At 50.4% G+C, this 27,772-nt stretch overlaps 2 protein-coding genes across 9 annotated transcripts in view; one reads left to right on the plus strand and one right to left on the minus strand.

Annotated features, from left to right (window-relative positions):
• Positions 1 to 20,141, plus strand: part of Tecpr2 (tectonin beta-propeller repeat containing 2) — an 88,379-nt gene extending 68,238 nt beyond the window's left edge. For all 6 annotated transcript variants that reach the window (XM_021645050.2, XM_021645051.2, XM_021645048.2 and 3 more), the window contains 4 exons: positions 3,910 to 4,058; positions 15,460 to 15,601; positions 15,952 to 16,101; positions 16,605 to 20,141. In XM_021645050.2, coding sequence (XP_021500725.1) covers positions 3,910 to 4,058; positions 15,460 to 15,601; positions 15,952 to 16,101; positions 16,605 to 16,756 — 593 coding nt within the window. In that variant the 3' untranslated portion in view covers positions 16,757 to 20,141. The remainder of the gene's footprint in view (positions 1 to 3,909; positions 4,059 to 15,459; positions 15,602 to 15,951; positions 16,102 to 16,604) is intronic.
• Positions 20,142 to 24,026: 3,885 nt separating this feature from the next.
• Ankrd9 (ankyrin repeat domain 9) lies at positions 24,027 to 26,757 on the minus strand. 3 transcript variants are annotated; one of them, XM_021645057.2, is made up of 3 exons: positions 26,577 to 26,757; positions 25,635 to 25,812; positions 24,027 to 25,154 (listed from the first exon to the last, which is right to left on the minus strand). In XM_021645057.2, the coding sequence occupies exon 3, from the start codon at positions 25,096 to 25,098 to the stop codon at positions 24,118 to 24,120; it is 981 nt and encodes a 326-aa protein (XP_021500732.1). In that variant the 5' UTR covers positions 25,099 to 25,154; positions 25,635 to 25,812; positions 26,577 to 26,757; the 3' UTR covers positions 24,027 to 24,117. The 3 variants fall into 3 exon arrangements, with proteins under 3 accessions (XP_021500732.1, XP_021500733.1, XP_021500735.1); XM_021645058.2 differs by having other exon boundaries at positions 26,533 to 26,757; XM_021645060.2 differs by lacking the exon at positions 26,577 to 26,757 and adding an exon at positions 26,085 to 26,339.
• Between the last annotated feature and the right edge of the window lie 1,015 nt (positions 26,758 to 27,772).

The raw sequence follows: 27,772 nt of genomic DNA on the forward strand, positions 1-27,772 counted from the left end.
TGATGCAGTCACAGGGTTGCCAGCCATCTTATGCCATTGACAGCTGTATCCATCTAGCCCCTACACTGGCAGTTGAGCTAATGACACCATCTTTTTGCCAAGCACATGGGTCAAAATGACTCCATCAAAATTAAAAAACTTATCAGACAAGAGTTAAGAAAATGAAAGGGTAAGCCCCATATTAGACTCAAAACAAGCTTATCTGCCAAAAGACTGACATCCAGACCATGCAGTGAACTCCTCTAGCTTTTGTCTGATCATGACTGCTCAGCTTTTAAAATGCCATGGACTTACGTAAACAAGCATTCAAAAATGAACACACATCATGCTGTGTAGCTCTGGCTGGCCTGAAATTTGCTTTGCAAACAAAACTAACCTCAAACTTGTAGCAATCCTTCTGTCTGTACTTCTATTTCTCAACCTTAGGGTCGCGACCCCTTTGGGGTTTGGACAACCCTTTCACAGGGGCTGCCTATCAGATACTCTTGTAACAGCAAAATTACAGTTATGAAGTAGTAACAAAAATAATTCTATAGAGCTGGGCATGGTAGCAGATGTCTTGGGAGGCAGAGGCAGGCAGATCTCTGTGAGTTTGAGGCCATCCTGGTCTACACAGCTGGTTCCAGGATAGCCAGAGCTACACAGAGAAACTTGGTCCCAAAAAAAACAAAATAATAATTCCCTCTGAGGAACTTATTAAAGGGTTTCAGCATTAGAAAGGTTGAGAACCGGGGCTGGAGAGGTGGCTCAGAGGTTAAGAGCACTGGCTGCTCTTCCAGAGGTTCTGAGTTCAATTCCCAGCAACCACATTGTGGCTCATAACCATCTATAATGAGATCTGGTGCCCTCTTATGATGTGAGGGCATACACACAGACATTATATACATAATAAATAAATTAATTAAAAAAGAGAGACAACCTGCTGTCAAATAAGTAACTGCTAAATTTGATACAAACAGAACATACAAAAAGAAAGGTTGAGAACCACGTGTCTAAGTAATGGGACTCTAGGCTGTGTCAGCACACCTGACATGTTCATGTTCATTCCTGAGTGCGTGTTCAAAGGAGGCATACGGATGGCCTGTAACATAGTAAGAGCTTCTCGGTGTCACTCCTTAGCAGAGGATTGCAAATTAAAGCCATGACGAGATATGGTTTAAGTGGCTTATATTTAAAAGGTCCAGTGATGGGACAAGCCCAGCCAGAGAGAGTTCTTTCCTTCGTTGTTGCCATGAGGATGCTCCTGCCAGAAGAGGGTGGCCTCCGGTATCCTCCACTAGGATACTGCTAGGATCCCAGTAGGACCATATTGTCAATGCCAGCTCCCATCAGCAGATCCAGAAGCTAATCCAACATGGGCTGATCATCCTCAGGCCTGTGACTTTATTCCGTGGCTTGATGCTACAAAAACACTATGGTTTGCTGTAGGTATCTGGGCATGGGTATGTGAAGGAGTGCAGTCAGTGCTTGAGTGTCCGGGCTCCTCTGGGTGAAGAGGATGTGCACTGTGCTCTGACTGCTCACTGAGACACTGCTGTGAGTCTGTGGAACTTCATTGCCACATGTATCCCATACCTTCAGGGGAGGGGGAACATACTCAAAACAGATTTACAAGGATAGACCCACAGCTGAAGCTAGATAAAGCCTGCCAGAAGCTCTTGACCGTACTCAGACAATGAAGCATGTGCTTGTCACACCTGAAGGCCAGGAAGAAGAGCAAGACTGTCTATCTAGACTGTAGGAGCACACCTGTAATCCTAGCACTTGGAAGTTGGAAGCAGGATGGGGAGGCCAAGGCCATCTCTTGACTATATAGTAAATTAGAGGCCAGCTTTGCTTATATGAGACCCTGTCTCAAGAGCCTAGGAAGAAAGACAACCCTCTCCTTTCTGAATGTGACTAGTTATGCAGTAGTTATAGAGATAAGTCAGTAGAAGAAAACAAGCTTTTATTAATCTTAAAGATCTGGTGGGAAAGCGGAGTAAATTGCTTACATAGGTGCATGAGTCCTCCTTTCAGCACCCCGCACAGCATAAACTGGGTGAACTAGTGCATACCTCTAATCCCAGCACTGGCATTGGAGGCAAGCGCATTAGAAGTTCAAGGATATCCTTGGCTACATAGCAAGTTGAGCTACATAAAACACTGTCTTTAAAAACAAACAACAACAAAAATACCTGACAGTGGTAGCGCACTCCTGTAATCCCAGCATTGGGAGGCAGAGGCAGGTGGATCTCTGTGAGTTAGAGGCCAGCCTGGTCTACAGAGTGAGTTCCAGGATAGCCAGGGCTACACAGAGAAACCCTGTCTCTCTCTAACTCCAGCTTCAGGGATCTGAAGGCTCTGTCTTATGCCAGAAAAATAAGTAAATTTGAGAAGAAAAAAAAAAAAAACTTTATAAGTTATAAAACTTATAAGTTAGACTTCTAACTTATATTCTGACAATTCACTATATGTTTGTTTTTTTGTTTTTTTGTTTTTTTTTTCTTCATTAAAAAAAAAATAGGGGCTTAGTGGCTAAAAGCACTGACTGCTCTTCCAGAGGACCTGGGTTCAGCTCCCAGCACCCACATGGTGGCTCACAACCATCTGCCCGTGTAGTAGTTACAGGGGATCTACCTTCCTCTGCCTCTGTTCAGGCACTGTACACTCATATACAAAAATGAAAATTTTTAATCTTTGAAATAAAAAATAATATATGTTTCTGCTCCCGGCACTCTCCCTTTCAGACACAGTTTGTCTAATTGTGCAGTCCAGGATAGCATTAAAAATAATCCTACTCTGGCCTCTCAAGACTGGGATTACAGGTGTGCACTGTCAGGCCTTGCTTGTCACCAAAAAGAGGAAGAAAAAAAAAAAAAACTTATGTAAGAATGGCCATAGCAGTTTTACTTTAGTGGTAAAACATGGAAAATTCCCAAATGTCCATCAGTAAGTAAACACAGAAAACTGACTGAGGCATTTGAGTGCAGTGGAATAATACTTAGCAACAAAGGGGAGTGGCTGCTCTGTCAGACATGGACCTGTGTCAACCCCTAGAAAAGACTGAACTAAGCTCCAATGTCAGTTTAGGGTTCATCTTTGGCCACATAGCAAGTTTGAGGGCAGCCTGAGACACATGAGACCCTGGCCTCAGGCAGAGGCCATGGATAGGGACAAAATGTTCTATATTTTGATAAGGTATAGGTTCTTTAGATTAATTTGTCAGATCTGGTCTTGAACCTGAACATTTGATGTTTATAAAGACTTGGAGGTCAGAGGTGGCTGGCCTGGATTCAAGCCACCCTCTTTGATTCCTGTGTTGGCCACCATCCTGTCATTCTCCATTGTGAATCATTTATCATTGCTTTAAGGTTTGAAGTAAGGGTGTAGGAGACTTGGCTGAGAACCTGTCTTACTGTAGAGATTCAGTAACTTGACTGCTACACTTCTTAATTGCGAGACTGTCATCAAATATAATTTCTTCATTGTTTTTCCTGAGGTGCTTTGTCTAGTGCTCTGGGGCCAAGCCACACCCTTCCGGCCCAGCTTTTTTTTTCTTTTTGACTCCTTCTATTTTATTTCCTCTTGTGGCTAACAGGTAGCTTAACTAGCAAAGAAAAAGTATAAAAATAAAAGTGAAGATTCTTTAGATGTAATCTTAATTCTAATAAATATGAGTCCTCTTCCCAAACACATCCAGAATTTACTAGATGAAGTTAATGGGGCATGTACGGTGCTTGATGGCATTGTGGGTACTTAGCCACACAGGGTGCTGAGGCAAGGCTGGGTACTTGAAGTGGAAGGACCACCAGATGATGCACAGCAGCGTTCGGCTGCAAATGCAGTCTCTTGTCTTCCTAGTTTATATACCAATTGAAAGATCAGTCATTTGACAAAATAATTACAGTGTTTCCTGTTTCTCTGCAGGAACCATAAGGCTGAACAGCTTGGCATGTGGAAATCAGCATATCTGGGCCTGTGACTCCAGGGGTGGGGTCTACTTCCGTGTTGGAACCCAGCCTCTGAATCCCAGTCTGATGCTGCCGGCCTGGATCATGATTGAGCCACCTGTCCAGGTGAGCACAGCTAGCCTGAGAGAACTTTGGAGAATTTGTCACGTAGTAAGAGGGATGCTGTTAGGGTGCCTTCCAGAGGGCATGGAAGTGTGTCTGTTAGCACTCTCACCTGACACTCCTCGCTGGGAATTGGGTATTTGGGAAGTTTAGAGCTGAACAGGTTATTTGAGATTATCAGAGCCAGCACAAACTTTTCCCCTCTTAAAATAAAAACATTTTATTGTCACCAAATGAACATTATCTTTAAAAATAAATTAAATATTATTCAAAAATACAAAGAAGAAAGTAAATTTTACATAAAGTGTTGCCACGGAGATATCTTATCAGTGGGGTTTGATGTTTCCCCTGGCAGTACTGGAGATTGAACCTAGGCCCTCACAAAGGCCAAGCAAGCTTTCTACCACTGAGCTGAGGCCGGTGCCCTGGTAGTAGTTTCTATGAGTACCTTCTGGGTTAGTGAAGTGTGTGGGGGTTCAGTCCCAGCACTGCGCTATCCCAAAATCTACTTACTGCTTTCAGTTTATAGTGTGTTCTGAGGTGGATTTTTTGCTGGTTGCTCCTGAAGACTTAAATCGGCTTGGCTTATGTACTAAGTATATTTCTCTTAAACCTTATGTGAAGAGAGATGGCCCAGTGGTTCAGAGTACTGGCTGCTCTGCTAGAGAACCAGGGCTCAAATCCCAGCATATCCTCCTGGTGACTCATTAACCATCCTTAACTCCAGTTTTCTGGCCTTGGGCAGCAGGCACACATGTGGCGCAGTGCACAGAGATACGTGCAGGCAAAACACATTATACACTTAAAAACAGAAATCAAAAAGAAAGAAAAACAAAACAGGCTGGGCCATGGTGGCCCACATCCTTAACCCCATCATTCAGGAGGTAGAGGCAAGTGGATTTCCATGAATTTCAGGCTAGCGTGGTCTACAAAGTGAGTCCAGGACAGCCAAGGCTACACAGAGAAACCCTGCCTGGAAAAACAGGATGAGGGGCTGTGACATCTCCAGAGTTATTTGCTCAGGCCCCTGTAACTACGATTGTCTGCATTCTGGGTATCCTGCAGCCATAAGGATGAATTGTAACACATGCTCTGTATTTCCTCTGAACGCAGTTGCACACTGATCACGTCATTCAGTGCAGTTGTAACAGAGAGAGGAGCACCCATTACTGTTCTTGCGGGCACCTTAGTGTAGGCAGTCAGCTTCATTGTTGAAGTCCCCACTACCACATCAATGGCAACATGTTCCTTCTTTCTTCTCTTTACTAATGACTAAATTATTTAAGAGTTATTCAGCCATGCCTTATAGTACAGGCTTGTAACCCTAGGTACTTAAAAGACTGAGGCAGGAGGATCTCAAATTCAAGGCTTGCCTTGGCTACAGAGTGAAAGCAGGGCCACTGTGGACAACTTGAGTAAGATCCAGGCTCAAAAAAAAAAGGTGGGCTGGAGAGATGACTCAGAGGTTAAGTGCACTGGCTGCTCTTCCAGAGGTCCTTATTCCAGTTCCCAGCAACCACATGATGGCTCACAGCCATCTACAATGAGATCTGGGGCCCTCTTCTGGCATGCACGTGTACATGCAGATAGAGCACTCATACATTAAATAAATAAAATTAGATATTAAAAAAAAAAAAAAAAAAGCTCAGGTGTGCTAATCCTATTTCTTGGGAAAATGGCTAGTACTAGTGAGTTCAACGCCAGCTTAGGCTAAATGGGGCCTCTTATCAAAAAACCAAAAAGGAAAAAAGAAATGTTAGGTGTGCTACTGCATACTTTTAATCCCAGCATTTGGGAGGCAGAGGCAGTGGATCTCCATAATTAGCCTGGTCTACATGGTTACAGGATAGCCAGACCAACACAAACCCTGTCTCAGTAAAAAATAAAGGAGAAGAGGAGTTATAATCTGTATAATATAAAACTTACCCGTCTATAGTATACCATTGCAGATGGTTTTAGTGTATTCACAAAGTTGCACACTACCACTGCCCAATCCTAGAACATTTTCATCATCCTAGAGCAGATTCTACCAATTAGCCAGACTCCCTTTGCTCTCAGAAACCTCAGGCCCCTGCACCTATCACTGCCATTCATCACTTCCTGTTCCCCTATCTATACATTGCATATAAATGGAGTCCTGCTAACTATATGGCTTTCTTATCAGACATCGTTCACTGGGTGTCATATGTAAAGAGCTCTCCATATTTAGCTCATCAATTCTTCATTCTCTTTCACAACCTAATATCTCCATTAATGGAGACCACAGTTCTTCAGACCTTGCTTGATGGGTGTTTGACTTGTTTCTACTTTCCAGCCACTGTGAAGGCCCCCACCAGCATTTGTATGCAAGATACATTTTGGTTCTGCAGGATCCTCTGGTAGTCCTATAGAATGGCTCACTCTCTAAGGAACGGGTACTTCCTGTTTTCTGCAGTAATTCTTTCCTTTTGCATTCTGCCAACAGAATATGAGGGTTTCAATTTCTCTGCAGACTGCCCCCCCCAACAAAATTTCCTACATTTGTATATCCTTAGTACTGTGAAATTGGAGTTTGTTTACCTGGGATGTGGTCTCACTGGCTGGCCTGGAACTCTCTGTGTAAATCAGGCTTGCCGTGAACTTGCACTATAGAGCAGGTATGTGCCACCACACCTGCACTTTTCCTCTTAGTTTCTGGGCCTTTTTTTTTTTTTTTTTTTTTTTTTTTTTAACAGCAGTAAAACAAGTCCAGCGAGCACAAATTGTACTGCACTTTCATTCCTGTGCCACGATCACATTGCACCTTCCTGTTGTGTATGTGGTTAGATGTGGGTGGCTGGGGCTATTGAGGATGTTATGTCCATATTCCTGAGGAATATTGGTCTTTGACTTGCTGTTGTTGTCGTGAGGTTGTATGGTTTGGTGTCTGGACAGTGCTGACCTCTGAACTGCATGCGGTGTACGTAAGTAGATGCAGAGCTTAGTAGCAGAGCTGCCTGGCATGCAGGAGGCCCGAGTACCCCTTACTACTTAAAAAGATGCTGTTGTCAAACCACTCCTCTTCTGTTTTGGAAGCGCATATGAAGGATTGGTATCGGGTAGTTTTTAATCATTTGTCAGAATTTATCAGGGTAGGCATATTAGCCTAAGCTTGTCTTTTTGTGTGTTTTGTTGCTTGTTTGTTTGTGAGTCTCACTGTGTAGCTCTGGCTAACATGGAGCTCACTATGTAGACCATGCTGGCCTCAAACTCAGACATTCTCCTGCCTCTGCCTTTGGAATGCTGGGATTAAAGGGGTGCACCACCACATCCAACTTTTCTATTTAATTTTTTTTTAATGTTATGTGTCTATGTGGATATATAGTATGTGTGTGCCCACAGAGGTCAGAAGAAGGCATTAGATCTCCAGTGATCCAGCTACACGTGGTTGTGCGGTGCCCAGTATGGGTGTTGCATTCCAAACTCAGGTTCTGGGCATGTCTTCATGAGGGGTTTCTTTGTTGTTCAATTTTTGTTTTATTTGTTACTGTTGTGAGTGTAAGATGTATGTGTGAGTGTGGACATGTGCATGCCATGGTGAGATCAGACGACATCTTTCAGCTATTGGTCTCTCCTTCCACCATGGGCTCCAGCCGAGGAGCTCAGGTCATCAGGCTTGTACAGAGAGCTGTTACATGCCTAGCCTTCACTCCTGCGGTTACTGCAGACTCAGTCTCTATGTGTTATATCTAGACTAGTCTTGATTCAGTTTGAGCAGTTTCTGTCTTTTTAAGTAATTTGTTCACTTGTGTCATCTAACTTGGAATCCAGTTTCCATATAGTATTCTCCAGATCCCTTTATTTCTGTAAGAGTGTAGTAATGTCCTCTTTTCCTTCTGATTTTAATAATCCAGGTCTTTTCTTTTTTCATGTGGCATGTGTGTACTTTGATGCAGATGAGGAAGTCCCGTGTCCCTCACCTTGGACCTTGTTTGAGGCAGGGTGTCTTGTTTACACAGTGTACAGCAGGCTAGCTGGCCTGGAGAATTTCCAGGGGTTCTCCTGTGTCTGCCTCCCATTTCTACATGGGAGTGCTGGGATTACAGATGCACGCTACTGCGTCTGACTGTGCATGGCTCTGGGATTAAGCTTAGGTCGTTGTGCCTTGCTCCGTAAGCTCTCTCCCCGGGTCTCTTCTTCTCAGCACATCACACAGTGTCTCACCTTTATCGTCTTTTGAAAATGCCATCTTTGCTCTTAATGATTTTTCTATATTGTTTTCCTATATTTTAACTATTTCTACTCTAAAGAAGATCAGGAGGAATGGGAAGATGGCTCCGTTAGTAAGGCACTTCCCATCTAAGCATGGAGACCTGAGTTTAGATCCCTAGCACCCAGGTAAAAGCTGGGCATGGCAGTGTGTATCTGTACCTCAGTGTTAGGGAGCAACAGAGACAGATCGAGCCTGAGACTTCACCAGTTACATGTTAGCTCCAGATCCAGTGAGAGGTGCTGGCAAACAACAACAAAGCAGAAGGCTATAGAGGTGATGCTGACCTCTGGTCACAGGCAATTGCACCCACGTGTACACAGAGATGAATTTACCACATGCACAAAGTAGAGAAAAAAAAATACTCATCATAGCTCAAAAAAAAAAAAAAAACAAGCAAAAGGCAACCATAGAGGATATAAAATGATTTAAACTAGCCAGGGATGCGAAAGACCACTACAGTGAAAACTTTACAACACTAAAGAAACACTTAGAAGATGGAAAGACCACCCATGCTCATGGACCATTGTAGCACAATGAAACTGTTCACAGAACCACATATATTGACAGCAGTGGAATTTAAATAACATTATTTACATGTAGTGTGGCTACTTGCCAGCTCTGTCAGCCTTGGTGTTATATCATTGACCATTTGCTCTGCCATGCCAGGTATTCAGTGTAGGCAGAGAAAACAGCACTGGATGACCAATAATGCCACCAAGTGAAGGAGAGAACTGGGCAGGCAGCTCAGCAAGTGAGCAAGGGTGATGGGTTAGGAAGAAGCAGAGCCTGCTCAGGGTGGGGTCATACGGGAGTAAGTGCCTGAGGACTGTTCTTTCATTTAGCCACAGAGCCCATAGTGCTTTGAAAGACCATGACACTTGTACTGGTTTTAGAGGCACCCCGAATACAGATAGAAACTCTGCAAACTCCAGTTCTGAAAGCTGCTAAATACAACTAAAAATATTTTCCCTAGGTCCTCCCAAGCACTAGCAAGTCTGAAAACTGACTCATTTGTTTTGAGTACTTTGTAGAAACTTCACCCCAAAACCACTATAAGAAGGAGGTTTTACCAGAGACCAGGAAACAAAAATAGCGGAGCTGCTGCCAGCTGGAGAGGCTTGTGTTGCTCACTCGGTGTGTTCGTGGTACCCCCTGTGCTCCACCTCTGCTCAGCTTGGAGGATGTTGCACACTAGACACACAGCCTGTGCAGAGGTGCAGAGGACCCAGGGGCACAAAGGGCATCCACAGTCTGCTGCGGATCCTCCGCATACTTCCTAGAACTCAGCTTCAGAAAATCCTCCTGGCTTTTGGGTCTTTTTACTGAATTCTCACCATTCCTCTCCTGAACTTACTTTTCAGGCCATTTGTGGAAAAAGCCCTGTTGGTTTCCTCACTAACCTGTGAATGATGTCAATGAGCTTAAGATGTACATGACCACTCTTGTGGCTCCTGGAGTTGGTGTCCTTGCACTAGTCTAGGACCCTGAGCCGTAGGAGGGGATCAGATCAGGTGACACATACCCACATCTGCATTCAGCTCTGCCACCTACGTGGCATATCACCAGAACCCTCCGAGGTCAAAAGGCAAAGCTTTACTCAGGGTAAGAACTGCCCAGCTGTCCCCAAGAGAAAGGAAAACAGTACTACCAAAAAGGAGTTTGGGTTTTATACAGTGTTTAAGTTGAGCAGGAGTGTGGCAGGAGAGCATTAAGGAAAAAGAAATCCTTGCAGACAAAAAGAACTGCAGTAACTGTTTTGTTTTTTGTTGGTGGTGGTGGTTTTGTGTGTATGTGTGTGCACGCACACACGTGTATACATATGTGCCAAGGTGCATGTGTGAAGGTCATAGGACAACTTTGTGGAGTCAGTTCTCGCCTTCCGCCATTGTGTGTGTTCGAATCCGACTCAGATCAAGTTTGCATCTCTGGATACTGACAGGTGATCCCTCATGTCTGCACTGACTTCTCTCTAGACTTAGTGGATCTCTTCCTGGAGAGCACAGAGGCATGCCTTGTTTGTGTCTGCTTCTGCTCATAGATGACACTCTGCCCTACGATCCTTGGCGTAGGAGGTGTCCTGTTGCCACACAGTGATTCCCATGGTGGCTGTAGCCTTCCTCTTTCTTCTTCTGTTCTTGCTCGAATTCTTCCTTTTGCAGTTTGGACTCCCAAGCCTGGGCTCCTTTGTCTCCTCCCTTCCTCCATCCCTTCCTCCTTTCCTCCTTCCCATCATCTCTCCATCCCTCCCAACTCCATGTGTGTGCGTGAGTGTGTATGTGTGTGTGTGTACAGGCACCTAGTGTATGTTCCGTGTGTGTGCAGTGTGCCATCTTGTGCACACAGGGAGCAGAAGACAGTAGACAGTCTGTCACTAGACCTGGATGGAGCTAGTGGTTTTTCAGCAAGTCTGGCAACCAGCGAGCCCCAGCAGTCTCCTGTTTCCACTTCCTTAACACTGTGTGTGTGTATAGGAATACACGGCCATGCTTCTTACTTGAATGCTGGCATTCTGAACTCAGGTCCTCATGCTTGCGTACAAGCATCCGTACCTACTGAGCATCTTTGTAGTCCCCCGAAGGGACTTCTCCCTTCAGGTCCCTGTGTGGCTTTCATGTCCCCAGCTTGCCTGTTTGTGTGTGATCTTACTCTTTTAACAGTCTTTTCCTCCTTCCTGCAACTAAGGGCTCAGTGAAACTACTACTCCATGGGTATAAAGAAAGGTTTATTGGGGCTCAAACTGCCGAGATCTTAGGGTGGGGAGAAAAATATCAGGAAAGCAAATTTTATGACAGTCAGCAGAGTGGGGTCTTTGAGCTGATACTGACTGTTCCGCATGACTAGATGCCCTTGCTAGAGGTAGTTGACCTTTGGGGCAGCTTGAGGGAGGTCCATCAGGTGGGGTATGTTCCTCATGGTTTAAGGGAGGCTCTTGGTATACAGGAACCCTCTTTAGGTTTCTATTTATCCAGTAAGAGTTCTGTTTAAAACAGTTTTCTTTAGGACAGATCAGCTGCCATTGGGGAAGAGGGGGGGTTAGCCCTAACACTTCCTCCCTCCCCTCCTTACTTTTGTTCTGGCTTTCCTGGAATTCGCTCTGTAGATCAGGCTAGCCTTGAACTCTGAGATCCACCTACCTCTCCCTAGGATTAAAGGCATGTGTCATCACTAATTCCATGTTTTTGTTGTTGTTGTTTGTTTGTTTGTTTGTTTTGAGAGAGGATCTTCTTAAATTGCCAGGACTTATCTGGCAATGAGAACTCATGAGAGTAGTCCAGGCCAATTTTGAACTCATGATCTCCTGACTTAACCTCCCAAGTTGCTGGGATTACTGACCTGTGCCATCAGGCCTAGCTTTAGTGTTTTTCTTTTTCTTCATTTGTTTTGGGGTTTGTTTGCTTGTTTGTTTTCACAATAGGGTTTCTTTATGTAGCTTTGGCTGTCCTAGATCTAGCTCTGTTGACCAGGCTAGCCTCAAATTCACTGTTTAGTGAGCAGTGAGCAGTCCCAATTGGCTTTGCCTACTTGCTCAGGAAAGGCAGAATGTCTAAAATATCATAGTTGTACAGGAAACCCATTCCTGAGTATGTTTCTTTTTTTTTTTTTTTTTTTTCTGAAGCATATCCCTTATAACTAGCAAATGCTGTTTGTTTGTGTTTTGTTGTTTTGGTTTTTTTTTTTCCTGTTGGGGTCTCAATACATGGTGTGATCCAGATGGGAGTCTGTTTGTTCTACAACTAACAACTGTACTGTCCACTGGTTATTGCTTGGGGTTCCCCAGGCTTTGCTCTCCTCTGGTGTACTTGGTTTTTGTTTTGGTGTGTGTGTGTTTTAAACTTTTCTCAAGCAGCAAAACCCCTAAACATGGGAGCTGTTTGAGAGGGAAAATGGAAAATGGTAAGAATGGCTGCCTTTCTTAGGAGCCTGCCCAGTCTAGGGGGAGAGGGTGAGTGGCACAGAGGGAGCTAGGGGCCTGGCAGAAGGACTGACCTGTGGTGGGTATGGAGGCTCTGAAGCCATCCTGACAGCTCACAGGAGAAAGGGCTCGAGCTCTTTGGCCCTGAAGCACTGGGGCTGGCAGCATAGCCTGCCCAGCAGCACCTGTTCCCCATAACAGCATGGAGAAATGGCCTCTAGTGGGAACTGCCAGTGAGAGGGCTGGGGACATGCACAGACTGCACCCCCATACACAGAGGTCTGCCTATGCCTCCTGCAAAGAGGTGACAGCAGCCTCTCTGCTCACTCTTCTCTTACTGGTGAAGGGTGGCGAGTCAGGCAGAGCCCTCCTGTGGGTAAGGGTATGCCAAAGGGGAAGTTTCCAAGCCCAGTGTGCTAATTCACATGCTTGGTATAGTGGTGAGCATGGTGCTGCACCTTGAAGTTCCAGCTCTCAGGAGGCAGGTTAGGAGCTAGAGGCCAACCTGCCATACGCCTATATCAAAGATGTGGCTCAGGAATAGTTTGCTTAGTGTACAAAAGCTCCTGGATTGTCACTAGCAGCACACACACATGAACACACACATACACACTCAACACGCCAAAAAACAAAAACCTGGGACCGGACCTTGTCTGTGATACTTAACCCAATATAAATAAGGCAGAACCTACATTGCACCTGATGCTCAGTGGACTCCCTTGTTGGGGAAGGTTCGAAACAGACTTTCTCTATGTAACTCTGGCTGTTCTGGAACTGGCTGTGGAGCCCAGGCTGGCCTCAAACTCAGAGATCTGCCTCCCTAGGCTGGGATTAAAGGTGTGCACCACCACACCTGGCTCAGGTGATCCTGTTGGTTCAAGACTGAGAGCCCTTGCTGTGGCCCCAAGCAGCTTCTTCAGCCTACACTGGGACTTTCTCCTCAGCTTAGGAAGGCGTCCACAGGGATGCTGTGTCAAGATCACGGCGATTTCATCCGTAGTCTTGTGGTGGTGGCTAGAGGAATGCTGCCCCTGCAAGGGGTGCTTAGGAGGAAGGAACTGTGGCTTTGGGCATCTGTAGTGATCAGGATGATCCTAGGGGCACAGCATCCTGCCCCACTTGTATTTAAAAGAGGTCTAGCCACAAAGGTATATTTTCTCTCAGCTTACCAAGACTCTATTAAGTCCCTAATGTTTCTACATTTGTGAATCTTTAAGCTTCTTTTCACGTTTGATTATCTTGGAGGGGTCAGAGCACAACCTGCAGGGTTAGTTCTTCCTCTTCCTGTGGGCCCTGGGCTGGGCTTGGCGACAAGTGCCTTTATCTAGGCACTACCTCATTGCTCCTTATTCTTGAACTATTTACTCTATTCAACAAGTTACACTCGTCATTTCATTTTTAAAAATTAATATGAAGCTTTAAAAGTAAATAAACCGAAGTTTTAGCTTTTTACCTCTTTCTTCAATTGACATATTTGTAACTGTTAGGCTCACACATGGTTATGGTTAGCATAGTGGAGAGAGCCAGCACTCCATGGGTGTGGACAGGCAGGGCCCAGTGCTCTGCTTCTGTGTCAGTGCTGTGGGGTCCAGCAGCCTACCTTCCTCACTCTGCCCAGTTACAGGGTGAGGCAGCTTCTCTCCCTACTCTTACACCCTTCACCTTCTAGGATTAGGGGATTGGCCTAGAATAGCCCTCCTCAAACTCTGTACCTCATGCTTCCAGGCTATGGGACAGAAATAGGCATCATATGGTCAAACTGTAGAGCAAAGGTTTTGCTCAGAGGAGACACCCTAAGGCACACCGTTTGGACACAACCTACACTACAAAGCTGGGAATGAGCAGCAGGTCCAAGCATGGAGATCCCATGGTGCTCCCTGGACATTTAACTGCAGGGCTACAGTAGGCAGACTGTCTTGACCTTGCTGGCCTGAAGGCTGACTTTTGAAAGTAACTGGAATTTCTTACGCTCTCTGTTTTATGTCCCTGTGGCACTGCATGGTCATGCACAGTCCCTATGGCTTCGGCCTTATACTGTACAGCTTAGACCGTGACAACCCTTCTTTACCATCCATATAACACAGATGCCCCCCTCCTTCCTTCCCTTTCTACTCCCTCCACCCTCACACACATTCCTTCTGTACAGAGAACTTGGTGCTCTGCTCATCCAATCAGTGATTTATAGAAAGCTCCCACGGGGAGTGGCCGGTAGAGAGGGACAGCAGGTTGTGAGTGCTTCAGTAGACATTCAGGCATGGGTGACCCTCCATGAAGGGTGCCCCCAAGAGTCCAGCAACTCAAGCCAGCAGAGTGTGATGTCAACAGCATGACGGGAGCTCAGTGGAATGTAACTTGAAGCATGCACCATAACCACATCCATCCCTGCCTGGAAAGCAAGATGCAGAACAGGAACCACATGCCTGTGAGTAACTGATCAGAACCCAGGAAACTAGGGCACCAAGAGGGCTTGCAGTCAGCATAACTGAGTCCAGGAAAGGAAGTGAGGACAGCACAGGGGGCAGCCAGACCCTTCAAGGCTTTGTTTATTCACATGGACTCTAGTTCGCTCTGCCCTCAAAAACATGGGGGCTTTGTTACTCTGTGGAGTAGCCTGCCCTGGGACAGTAAACAACTTTGGAGGGATCTGCTCTTGCCTGTGAAACAGTGAGAGCACACCATGGCATGCTGACCTGTACAGAGGAGCAGCGCATCCAGCCTAGTCCATCTCCCATAGTCCATACTTTAGGAACTACTGAAGCCAAGACACAGACAGGAGGACTGAAAGCTAAGAGGAGGCCTCCCGGTAGCCATCAGGGCCCTACCCATAGGAGGCTGCCCTGTGCGTAGTGAGTGTGAGGATAGCCAGCGGCAGGCTGTAGGCAGGCTGACCATGCAGCGCCCCCTGCCACCTCAGCCAGCTGGGGTTGGGCAGCAGTGCGGCTTTGCTGTCCTGTGTGCGGCAGTCCATCTCTGCTCCCTCATCTAGACCTCTGCCTTTCTGCATTGCCAGCTGAAGTTGTCAGGTTATCTGGTGGGGTATCCTGTAGTCTTTGTGTGACACTATGAGGATGGCCTGGTCAATGTCTGTCTTTCCTGTGATACACATGTCAGATGCAGAACCACCAAGGAGCCCACACCAGCCTTTCCCCTTCTGCTCACCCAGCCTCATGTGGAGCTGGCCTTGTGTAGTCGCTCGCTTGTGGGCCCCCAGCCCACCAACCTCTTGTCCTTCTCTGAGGACTGCCCCTTTCTGTTTCCAGCCTGCTGGGGTCACTTTGGTCAGTGTCCATTCTAGCCCCAATGACCAGATGCTGTGGGCCCTAGACAGCAGGTGGAACGTGTACGTGCGAACTGGAATCACTGAGGAGATGCCCGTGGGGACAGACTGGGAGCATGTGCCAGGTAGGGACAACCCTACAGGTAAACTGAGGTTTTCCAGGCCCACTGTCGTCACCCACCCAGGGGCCACATGGAAGTCCTGGGTATTCTGTTGGGTCTGAGATGACCTGAAGCAGGAGCCTGGTAAAGTTCCGAAGAGTGCTCCCTGCTGGGAAAACCCAGGCCAGCTCTTTGTGGGGTATATGGGAGGACAGCTTTCTCAGTGACTGGGCCAGCTCCTCGGGGGCTCCCTCTCCCTTGGTGCCTAGCCCTGTACGGTGTCACAAGAAGCCCTGGTAGCCGTCACAGTGTCTGGAAAGAGCAGCACTGTCCTGTGTATACCAGAGATGAGCTGATCCCCAGTTTGCCCACAGGATTGCAGGCCTGCCAGTTGGCCCTGAGCACCAGGACCGTGTGGGCACGCTGTCCAAATGGGGACCTCGCCCGCCGCTATGGCATCACCGACAAAAATCCTGCTGGGGACTACTGGAAGAAAATTCCCGGAAGTGTGTCATGTTTCACAGGCAGGTGCTGGGACATGGTAGACTTGGTGTCTCGTTGGGGCAGGGGTGGAGGTGTGAGTGGGTATTTGAAGAGGCTCCAACTCAGCTCCACATCCCCATAGCCAGAGCCAAGAACAAGGCCCAGGGATCCAGACACGGGTTCTGCAAGTCACCTGATAGGAAAAGGAGCGTCGCTCCACTGCTCAGAGCTACTGCTGGCACAGCTACTCAAGCTTGTAATCCCAGCACTTGAAAGACTGAGAAGGTAGATTGTGAGTCTTAGGCTAACCTGGGTTCCATAGTGAGTTCCAGGCCAACCTTGGCTATAGTGTGAGACTCTACTTCAAAATAATAATAATAAATTGAGTGAACAAAACACAAGTTGGGGAAACAGTCAGCTCTTGGTCATCTCTGAGCCAGAATGTCACCAGGTCCAGACTGGATCCAGGGCCCTGATCTCCACCTATGGCCTTTGTCTCAGACTATATGGTTTACAAGACTGTGATTGGCTCTCATCTTTGCAGTGACCTCATCGGACGAGCTGTGGGCGGTGGGCTCCCACGGCTATCTCCTCCAGCGACTGACAAAGACGTTCAGCCATTCACACAACACTCAGAACAGCCAAGTGGCCACCTCGCACCCTGAGGACCTGGAGGATGAGTGGGAGGTCATCTGAAGGAAGCCCCAAGGAGCCAGTCAAGGAGGAAATGGGCTCTGTGTTGGATGCTGCTGTTTCCAGTGGAGCACTCAAGGACATGTCTCATTTGCCAGGCTGGACACACCCCACACTTGCTTTCATCTGTTTGTGTTTCCGTCTCATTCCAGAACTCACAGCCTCAGCTATGTGCCTGGAGTTGTCGCTGCAGCAGCAGCAGCAGCAGCAGCAGCAGCAGCAGCAGCAGCAGCAGCAGCAGCTTTGACATCTTGCCCAGGTCACTTCCAAATGGGAATAGTGGCTGCTGTTCAGTTGCATGCACTAGTTAGCTGGGCACCACAGTAAATTCTCATCAGCAGCTACAGGTCCTGGTGTGTGAGCCAGCAGGGACACCACCAGAGGCAGATGAATGAGCGAAAGCCAGGAAGAGGTGAGCGTGTTTCCATGCCAGACCCCCAGGCCAAACGGGCCTGCAGGTCAGAACTTGCAGCCACTGGATGTGTTTGGTGACAGTGTTGACTTTATTACAGGGTCCCTTACTTCTCTCCGAGAGATACAAGCCACAGTGCACATCCCAAACCAGACATTCCAGGGGGGAAAGTACCTGTCCAGGATGGGGTGCTGGATCTTGCAGGGTAAACATCCACGCCCTTGCCTCCTCATGTTGCCCACACTCCTGTCCACCCCCTGCCCACCTCAGTCAACACAACAGCCAAGGGGTGTAGATGGAACCCAGGTGCCCAAATGGTCCATTTAGTCCAGCACAGGTGTGCTGAGCTAATCTAGAGACACCTTTGGAATGACATTTGACTAGTGTGTTGGTGGGCACCCTAAAGCCCAGGTACTTCCTCAGAAGATGAATCTGGTAATTGCCTTTTTGTTTGTTGTGTTACAAACCTGAATAAGATACCTCATTTTGAATCAAATCTCACAAATGTAGAAGATAAGCATATCTTCTAAAAACAGTGAAGGTCTTCTGTTCCTTCAGGGGGTGTGTGCTAAGCCCTCCTTGTCTTGGCTACAGCTCTGCAGGGGAGGCCACTGCCTATCATGTCCTCAGCTCAAGAACAGTGTCTGCAGTGGCCAGCACATTGATTCCCCAGCAGCTGGTGGAGACAGAGCCTCTGCCCACAGTTGCTGTGTCCCACCATGGCAGGGGGGACAGTGACACTCTTCCCTCAGGCGTCTGCGCTTCAGGGCAGGCTGCCCAAGGTGTGCCCTTCCCTGAGCCTGCTGCCTCTGCTGCAGCCCCCCACGCCCAGGTCCCTGTCATTGCTCCAGATGGGCTGCTTTTTTTAGTCCACCTGGTCCAAACAGTTACTTGGTGTCTGTTTTCTATGAAGCATGTGTCAGGGCCCCAGCAGTAATGAAGCAGAGGCCTCCAAGTCTCAGCAGTAATGAGCTTCTGGGAGCCTTGACTGGACTTCATTTTATAAACTCCTTTTCTCAGAGTTCAGTGACAGCAGAGGCAGCCCACACTGGGCTGTTCCTCTTCTGTGAATGGTGTGCCTTGCCTGGCTCCTCATGATGGCAGCACTCCCCTAAGCCCACGGGACGATAGTGCAATTAAACCCAAGTTAAATGGACACTTTTAGACTACTTTTAGTCTCAAAGCTTTGTATGATTTTCTTTTTGGTTTTAAATTTTAGTTGTGCTTTGAGATCATGAAAAATATTAGACTATTCCAACTATCAAGCTTGATGAGTGAGCTGGGAGGACTGCAGCAGATCCATTTCCTGCCCTGCAGAAAGCCCACCAGCCCAGCCACCCTGCAGCAGAGCAGCACAGCTAGACACTTTCTGGCAGCCCTAGAGAGAATTCTGCCCCAAAGGCAGAATGAAGGGCTGTCCCAAGACAGTAGGCTTGTGTTGTTGTTTTGAGTCAGTCTTCTGTAGCCCAGATTGGCCTTCAGTTCACTATGTAGCTAGCCAAGGATAGCCTTTGCTGATCCTCCTGCCTCCACCTTTAAAATTCTGGGATTATGGGTATGCATCACCATGTCCTGCTGGGACGTCAGACTCCATGCAAAGAAGTCTGTGAGTGCAGCTTACTTTCAGAATCCCCACTGGGCTGTCTCTCTTGGAGAGCAAGGGAATTCCTAAAATCATGACAGTACCCACAGACACCCCATGTTACTTAGCTACGTGTCCCCTCTAGATAGGGTTAGTCTGTGAGCCTCAGTGAGTTGGGTACCCTATTCACAGTCACACAGTGCACATGAGCCAGGACCCAGCTGGGTGAAGCTGCTGGCCTGTGCTCAAGCCACAGATTCCTGGAGTTGCCCCAGCAAGGGCCAGCATGCCAGGTATGACCCAGACCATGGCTGGGCCCTCACCCCAAGCAGCCAGGCAGCAGCCTGTAGTAAGTATCACAGCATTCCATAGGCATTGCGGGGGAAGGAGGCAACAGCTGCTGTGCCTACCATTTCCACTCGGCACAGAAACCTGTCTTTGCCTGCTGGAGGGCAAGTGCACAAATGGTGGGGCAGCCATGCAAAACCCATGTGGAGATTTTATTTATTCAAAATGTAGAGCCTGTACATCAGAAATCCCGTGTGGGGCTGGGATGTGGCTTAGGGATGGACCTAGCATGCACACTGCAACACAGACCAAAAACCTTACGTGGACTCAGAGCATGCCTACCCTAGCCCTCGGGAAGCTGAGGCACAATTGCTATGGGTTCCAGACCAGCCTGGACCACACAGTAAGAGCCCATCTCAAGAAAGCTAAATTTAAAAGTAATTAAACTGAGAAAGAGACATGGTTGGCACCCATGTTGAATGTGCACTGTAGTGACTTGTCCAAACCAGTAGGAACAGACCTGACACAAAGATGGACAAATGAGGTGAAGAGGCAACTCACAGAAGCATCCTTCAGTGGGAGGCCCCAAAGGCATGGCCCTCTGGGAAAGCCTCTCATGGCTCTTCAGTCCAAAAGCCTAACACTAAAAATGCCCTCTCCGAAAATCTGTCAAGAACAAAAGCAGAGCTGTATGTGTATGGCACAGTGATCCAGGGCTTGCCCAGCGTGCAGTCCCTGGTTTCAATCCCACAATGGCAACAAAGAAAGCTAAACAGGGAGTGTGCTGCTGTCTGTGCCTTGAGCGCATGCCTGTGATGCCTCAGGATGTATACCAACAGGGCTATACTGTGGGGTCCACAGGGGATCTTGGGCTGTGTGAAATTCTTCTGGCCTGTCACTACATTACAGTATGGTTTACAGATAGAGGAGGACATTGCCTGGTGGGGTGCTGTGTGTACGTCACCCTTCAGCAGGGCAGAGAGAAGGTTCTCACTTAGGACCTGCAGCTGGCCAGTGATTGTTTCCCACCTTGTGTCTTTTTTATCCTTTGAATGTAAATGTATTATTTATTTCAAACTAAATAAAACTTGCATTTAGAAACCCAATTCTCTTAATTTTACAGTGCTAATAGTACTTGAGTCAAATATCACAAAATCAACACCAAAAGCATGTAAAAAAAAACCGTTTTCATAAAGTACGGGGAAATGCTTATACCATAGTGATCTTTTAATTATTATTTTTTAATTTTTAAGTGCATTGGTGCTTTGCCTACAGTTATTTTTGTAAGGGAGTACCAGGTCCCCTGGAACTGGAATTACAGACGGTTGTGAACGGCAGTGTGGGTGCTGGGAACTGAACCCAGGTCCTTTGGAAGAACAAGCAGTGCTCTTAACCACTGAACCATTTCTGCAGTCCCTGCTGTGGTGGTCTTAAAAACACCGGTTCTCAGGGCTTGGGGATGGGCAGTATAACACCTGCTTAGTGTGGTTCAGTCTCCCAGCATCGCCAAAAGGAAAGGAAAAATCTGTAAGAATGCTTCAAGATAACAGGAACAAGGGCCAGGTGGCTAGTGGCCCCTCTGACAGCAGTGTGACCAGTGCCTTCCTTGTAGGAGCCCAACCATGCTCAGGCCTGGACTTCTCACAGTCCCAGTGTTCGATGCTGGACTCTAGTCATTTGTATGTTTGTATGCATGTATGTGGATGTGCATGCCATAGGACAAGTGTGGAAGTGGGAGAACCGCTTTGTGGAGCCAGTCCTGTCCTTCCCCCATTACATGGGCTGCAGGGATTGAACTCGGGACTCCAGACTTGGGTGGCAAGCACCTTTACCCACTGCACCATCAGACAGTCCTGGACTTGATAAAAGAGATGACTACGCAGCACCGGCAGTAGAAACTCATACTGCTCCCTAGACTGGGACAGTGGTTACACCCGTGTAGACATGAGTCATAACTCCTCAAGCTACAGACTGCTGCCTTTTGAGTTTTATCATGCAGTCATCTCAGGCTTTTACAGTCAGCCAGTCATCAAAGCGGGTGTGGGAGGACACCAGTACCAATTAGAAACAGAGGCAGGGTCAGGAGTAGCCTAGAATTCATGTAACCTAGGCTAACCTTGATGTTTTGAGGTAGTCTCACATAGCCCAAGCTGACTTCAAACTGGCTCCATGGCCAAGGACAGCCTTGAACTCCTTGCTTGCCTCTACTTGATGAGTGCTGGGAGTACCGGTGTGCACCACCATGCCGTTTTATTTAGTGCTCGTGATCAAACCCAAGGCTTTGGAGCTGCTCGGCAAGTGCTGCCCTCTCAACTATATTGAGTTCTGTCATTAACTTTTTTCCTAAGATTTATGTTCGTGTGTGTTTTGCCTGCATGTAAGTCTGTACCACATGCATGCCTGTTGGCCAAGTGGTCAGAAGAGAGTGTCAGATCCCCTGGAAATATAGACTGTTCTAAGCCACTACCAAGGTGCTGGAAACTGAACCTGGGTCTGGAAGAACAGCCAGTACCCTTAAGCACTGAGCCATGTCTGCAGCCCCTGGCCCATGTCTGCAGCTTCTTGGTCCTCTGTGTGCTGGGATCACAGACAAGCATCACTGTGGTAGTACGCCGTTATTGGAACAGGCTCCAGCATGGTGGAGCCTTAGCCTGTGTTCTTCCTGTCTCCTAGGGAGCCACCTCATGTGGATACAATTTGGGGTAATGTACAGAACTGCTGTCCATGCTGAGGCTAGTAAAGAAATGAAGCCAAGATCAAAGCAGATAGATAGAGCCTATGGAAAGCTCTAGATGCGGGAGCCGCAGCAGGCCATACCACCAGCACAGGACAGTGGCTGTTTCACTGTCTTTCCTAATAGGCATCAGGGTCCAGAAATTTTGGCTCATGGATTCTTTAACTGGGGTACAGTACAGATCTCCTGGGACGCATTCATTTGACATTTGATGGGAGCAAGTAAAAAATTAACCAGGAGAAGAACAAGGCTTGTTTGTATGTGTTGGAGGCACCAAGGTCACCTACCACTAGCTGATAGCGGATGTGGGCATGGGGCCTGGAAGGCTCTCGTCCTCTTCCAGGTCTGCTCAGTCCTGCAGGCTTATGACCACGGTGGCGATGTGTCAGGTGGCACCACAGCCCTTCCTGGACTGGAGGGCCCAGGGGACAGATAAGCCACCCACTGAGGCCACCCACCCTTCCTCTCTCAGAAACAACCACCCAAGTGCTTATCAGCCAGTGCCACCTCTCCAGGCCCTCTGCTTCCTGAGGTGCAGGCTTATACCAGGCACCCCAGGACAGTATAGAGCGATGGGCAGGAATCATGTCTTCCTCTGAGGTCCCGGGCAAGGCTTCTCCCAGTGGGCCTGTCTCCTTCCACCTCCTAGTAGGAGGCCCCACAAAAATCAGTGTCCTGGTAAGTGTTCCTGCCTTTGTATCCACCCAAGGCACAAGGGCAGAGGGGGCCACTCAGCAACGAAGCAATCCCCATCGGTGGGGATACCATGACACTTCTGAGCTTGTCACCATGAGCCACGACACCCCTCTTTGTCTGATGTTCCTCTGAACCTTTTCCAGGCTGGGTCCCCCCTCTGTAGCGCCATTTCCTCCCACAAGGTCCCCTCTGCTTCCACCCTAATGGCCACAAGGCCTCAGTAGCACACTAACCCTCCTCCAGGCCAGGCAGCTCTATGGAGGTTGTTAGTAAAGCTACAGTGTCTCCTAGAGGAGACAGAGAAGGTCCTAGCCCTGCACCCACAGACTCCAAAGGGCACTGAGCGAGGGAGCCATGCTGGGATGCCAAAATTCCCAGCAGGAAGCCAGCTTTCAAGGTGGCAAGTAAGGAATTGCCACCACCAGTGGCATCCTTCATCTGGGCCTGGGACCTCCCAGAATTCCAGGGGGACTGATCTTGAATGGGCCAAAGTTGGGGCTGAGAAGATATGAATGTCCATCACCCACAAGTGCCCGGACTCAGAAAGGCTGCTCAGGCAGAAGGGAAGTAGAGTCTCCAGACATAGGGCCAGTACCTGGCCTAGGAAATGGCCTAAAATCCCCTTTCAGTAACACCAGGGCCCAAGACAGAGATGGCCAGGGTTAAGGCCCTTCCTGCTCTCCAGGCTTCCCCTGCCCTCCCTCCTGTGGCCCAGCACCCTGGACTTTTCCACCTCCAGGCATGCTGCACTCAGGAGCATTGAGCAGCAGGTGCCCCTTGAGCAGAGTGCTAGCCTCTGCTCCTGGCAGCACATCATGGCCTACAAGCCTGTGCCACAAAGGTTGAATTTCACAGCCCAGCAAAAATCCCTGGGCAGGCTCCGGCCCTCCTCCCAGTCTGAAGTTCCTCTGGGGGTGAACCCAGCTTTGCAGCCAGGGCTCCATTTCTCCTGAAGGATGAGGGATGAGGGTGCACTCATGAACAAGCTGGGGCTGGGCAGGAGGCCTGGCAGGCACACCTGGTCCTGATGAGGAGCCATGATGCAGGGGCCCCAAAGCCGTGGCGAAGGTGCAGAAGCCCAGGGCTAGCACCTGCTAATCCTGACTGAGGGTAAAAGGGGTTAATAGGGCCAGTACCAGGCCTGGGTAGGAAACCAATGATTCAGTGTGAGGTGGTGACGAAAAGTCTGGTTCCTACTGCTCAACTCCTGCCATAGCTGCCTGCCAGGCCCTGGTTGTCCTCCTGGACACAGGATCAAGTCCAACTCCATGGGCCATTTATGAGGCTCACAGCACAGGAGGGCCAGTCAGAGCTGCACAGGCTTGTCCTCTTGGCCTCAGCACATTCTGTCCTCTTGGTCATGTCAGTCCCCACCCTCTGCTCCCGCTCCTCTCCTGCTTGGCTCAGCTGTCACCTCCCCCAGGACTCCAGGTCCTCACCCTTATCCTTGGCTGAGCAGGGAGCTAGCGCACTTGGGCAGGAGCCTGTCGAGCCGAGGCTCTCACAGCCTGCCTTGACCTGGCAGCCCTACCCCAAATGTAGGCAATAGACTAGGCAGTCCTCAGTACAGAGAGCCATATATGTAAAGTGCCAGGTACAACGCTCTCAAAAATACTTCTGTCCCCAAATACAGTACCAGAATGCCCCCAAGTCTAGCCCTTGCCTGTGAGGTCCAATGGCTGCAAAAATGGTGGCAGAGGCAGCTCATCCAAGGCCTCGGGGAAGCGGCCAGGTGAGATGGTGGTGACCAGCACCTGCATGGCACGGACAAAGAGGGAGGGCGGCGCGAGGCCTGCTAGCCACTGGAACTTGTCCTCACCCAGCAGCCGCTGCCAGCGTAGCCGGTCTCCCAGCAGTTCACATCGAGCTGGGCCTGTGGCCCCTCCTGGGGTATACAGCGCCAGCAGGTCAAGCAGCAGCAGGCGGCGCTGACACACCTCCCCGGGTGACGCGGCGCTGGCGGTGGCAGCGTTAACGGGGGCAGAGGAGGCCTCGGCGGCAGAAGGGGCTGGGCCGGCATCCTGGCCCAGCTGGCGCAGCAGCAGCTCCAACGGTGTAAAGCCACCACCGTCTCGCAGGCACGGGGAGGCGCCATGGCCAAGCAGCAGGAAGAGGCACTCGGGGCGTGCGAGCTCACAGGCCACGTGCAGCGACGTGCCACCGCCCTCCACGCGGCTACAGCCTCGCCGGTCCAGGAGGCGGGCACGCTCCTCGACTGGAAAGTCGCGCACAGTCCGCAGGATGCGGCGCAGGATGCCCACGCGGTTGTAGCGCACCGCCAGCGCCACGTGCGGCCCGGGCGCCGCGCAGCAGCGGAAGCCCGCGCTGGGCGGGGCGAGCGCGCGCCGCGGGAAGGTGGCCAGCAGGTAGTGAGCGTAGGCCTGGTGGTCGTGCACCAGCGCGTAGAGCAGGGCCTCCGATGGCGAATAGGCGGCGGCGCGCCCACGCTCATCCCAGTGGAAGGCTTCGCTGGCACGCATGTCCTCCAGCAGCCACACCGGCAGCAGGTCTCGCACCGCCTGGTAGAAGGCGAACGACGACTTCCGGCACTGCTTCTGCACCCGCAAGCGGGCCGCGCCTGCGCCCTCGGGCGCGCCATTGGCGCTGCGGCCGGGCCTGGCGTCCCACGGCATGCTGGCCTCGGGGAGTCTCCTGACCTCAAGACATGGGTCACGCCACCCAGACCAACCTGTGAGGCGAAGTTGGAGCAAGTGAAGGCTTTGGCCACGACTCCCTCGGCCTGAGAAATGGTATCCCTCCTCACACACGCTTTGGGCCTTTGATCCCTCTGCCTGAGGCCCTTTTTCCCATCACCTGCTTTGGCTCTGCCAGTCAGTCACTGTCCCTAGCTCTGTTCTCTCCTAAGCCCAGAACCATGCTTGAATTTCTCATCTGCACCCCCTCTCTCGCTTCTGCTAGAGAAGGCTGGGCCTACTGGAGCCAGCAGTCTCCCAACCTTCTGCAGCCCCGGGACCTTCGAGGCCTCCGTGCACACCCGAGTAAGGTCCCTCCAACCGCAAAGAAAGAGGAATCCATGTGACACCCGAGAAGACTCGGGCCCACAGCAGGAGCTGAGCCAAATCATCCTCCTCAGCCCCCCGAGTCAGAGGTTGGGGTACTCGGAGGCTGCTTTCCAGGAGGGTCGTGGGCATAACTCCCTCAGACCTACCCGGTTCCTGCAGGCGGTCCTGGGTTCTGCGGAGCCAGGTAATTCACTTTACGGCACCAAAACCCAGCTTCCTCATCAGCAAGAAAGTGCTGGCCGGGGGCTGGCACGTCGTCCCGCAGCGACAGTGGGGGAGTGGCCCTCTCTCCTTCATCCACAAGCAATTTCGCTGCCGAAGCCCCTGGAAGGAGAGAAAAGGTGAAGTCAACAGAGGGTTTTGGAGCATACTCCATCTGCAGTCCACTCCACGGCCATCCGGTGGGGCCGGTACTGCCATCCCAGTTTTCAACGGGGGACAAGCTAGTCCAAGGTCAGTCACCAAGGCGGGCTGAGTCAGGAAAGAGCCTAGGTCTCCTGCGTTGTTTGGGGCCCATTCCGGAGACCAATGACCCCAGTTTAAACCCTTTGTCTACCCTTAGGCCCCAAGCCTCAACCTGACCCCTGGCCACTCACCCTTGGCATAGCCGGCCCAGGCGCCCTACTGCCTCGGGCAAGGGTAAGCCATAGGTCACAAGGGACCTGGGACGGTGAGTGGATCGTGTCCACACACAGTGTGTCATGACCATCCGCTGGAACTGGGCTCCAGAGGTGGGCATTATGGAGTGGGCTGCGGCAGCCCACCCCTCTGGGGGGATGCCATGACTACAACGCCTTCCCATGCCTGGGCCCCCGCGCCCAAGGTGCACCGTGTGGGCACGCGTGGGGTGCCGGGCGGGTTACGTAAAGTTCGGCCGCCCCACGTCACTGGGCAGAGTCACGGCCGCGGCTCCGTGACTGGAGGTTGGGCCGCCGGCCAGATCCTCCCTGACCCCTCCCGGCAAGGACCGACCGACCTCGGCCGCGGCGGCTGCGGGGCGCGCCCGACTGCCTGCGGACCGGGGGCCGGGATCAGGGGCTGCACCTGCGCACGGGGACGCTCGGGGACGCTCGGGGCGGGCGGCTCACCCAGACGCGCGACCCTGTCCCTGTGGCGGGCCGGAGCGCGCACGGCCGTCCATGCACGGGCGAGCAGGTCGGGATCCCAGGACGCCGGGAGCGGGGAGAGCCGCTGCCGCCGCCGCCCGCCGCACTCTGAGCCGCCGCGACCGTGTCTCCGGGCGCCGGTGCCGGTGCCGCCGAGGGGCGGGCGGCGGGCGGCGCAGTGCGGCCGGGGCCGGGCAGGACCGCGGGACGGGCCGCCGCCGCCATTGGCTCACGCCGCCGGCCCCCGCTGCTACCCATTGGTCGCCGCGCTGCACCATTGTTGCGTCACGGGCCGGGGGGCGGGGCTCTCAGCGGGACCCGCGGAAAACTTCGGAGAAACTTGAGGGCCCCGGGTGGGGGGGGTGAGAGGAGCCGAGGACGGGGCGGAGCTTGGGGGCGGGGCATGGCGGGGCGGGGCGAGTCCTGGCAGGCTCCCGGAGCTGGGTCTGTGCGGTGCAAGCTCTGGGCGACAGCGATAGGCTCCCGGGCGTGCGGCTGTTTTCTCTGGAGCAAGAGTCACGTTCGGAGCCTCCCTTGCTCTGGCCCTCAGTGACCTTGGGGAAACATCCAGCTGTTATCCCATATGCGTGTGTGAAGGCCTAGAATAGGACGGGGCCCCTAAAGGGCACCTTGTTCTGCCCTGCCAGGGCCCTAGCATGGCTAGCCCGGCTCCCACCTTATAGGATGGGTGCGTGGATAAGAGCTATTTACAGCGCCTGTTGTGTGTTCTCCTGGGCTAGACGCTTTTACCGTGACTTCACCACCAACACAGGAGAAGGACGGAGGGGCAGAATTTTGATCCCTACTCAGTCATCTCAGTGGGAAATCCCTGCTAAAAGGATTTAAGTAGTTACTCAAATCCAGCGTGATGTGCACGCCTTGAATCCCAGCGCTCAGGAGGCAGAGGCAGGTGGATTTCTGAGTTGAGGCCAGCCTGGTCTACACAGTGAGTTCCAGGATAGCCTGAACTACCCAGACAAACCCTGTCTCAAAACAACAAAAAGTAGGTGGTTTCAAGAGAGGTACACTGTGAATGAAGCTGGCTGGCATTTCAGGCTGTTTTTCACTCAGGAGGACTGCCCCTAGCCTTTCACGGTGGAACCTGCAGCTTGGGGAGCTTAAGGTCCTGACTTTGAGGGGTATAGTAGTCCATTCCAAAGCACTTTTTTTTTGAGACA

Source organism: Meriones unguiculatus, chromosome 7, assembly GCF_030254825.1.
Source record: "Meriones unguiculatus strain TT.TT164.6M chromosome 7, Bangor_MerUng_6.1, whole genome shotgun sequence".
Lineage (NCBI taxonomy): Eukaryota > Metazoa > Chordata > Mammalia > Rodentia > Muridae > Meriones > Meriones unguiculatus.

Coding starts and splice junctions, on each gene's coding strand:
- Ankrd9 (XM_021645057.2), bottom strand. CDS start 25,098: ATGCCGTGGGACGCCAGGCCCGGCCGCAGCGCCAATGGCGCGCCCGAG.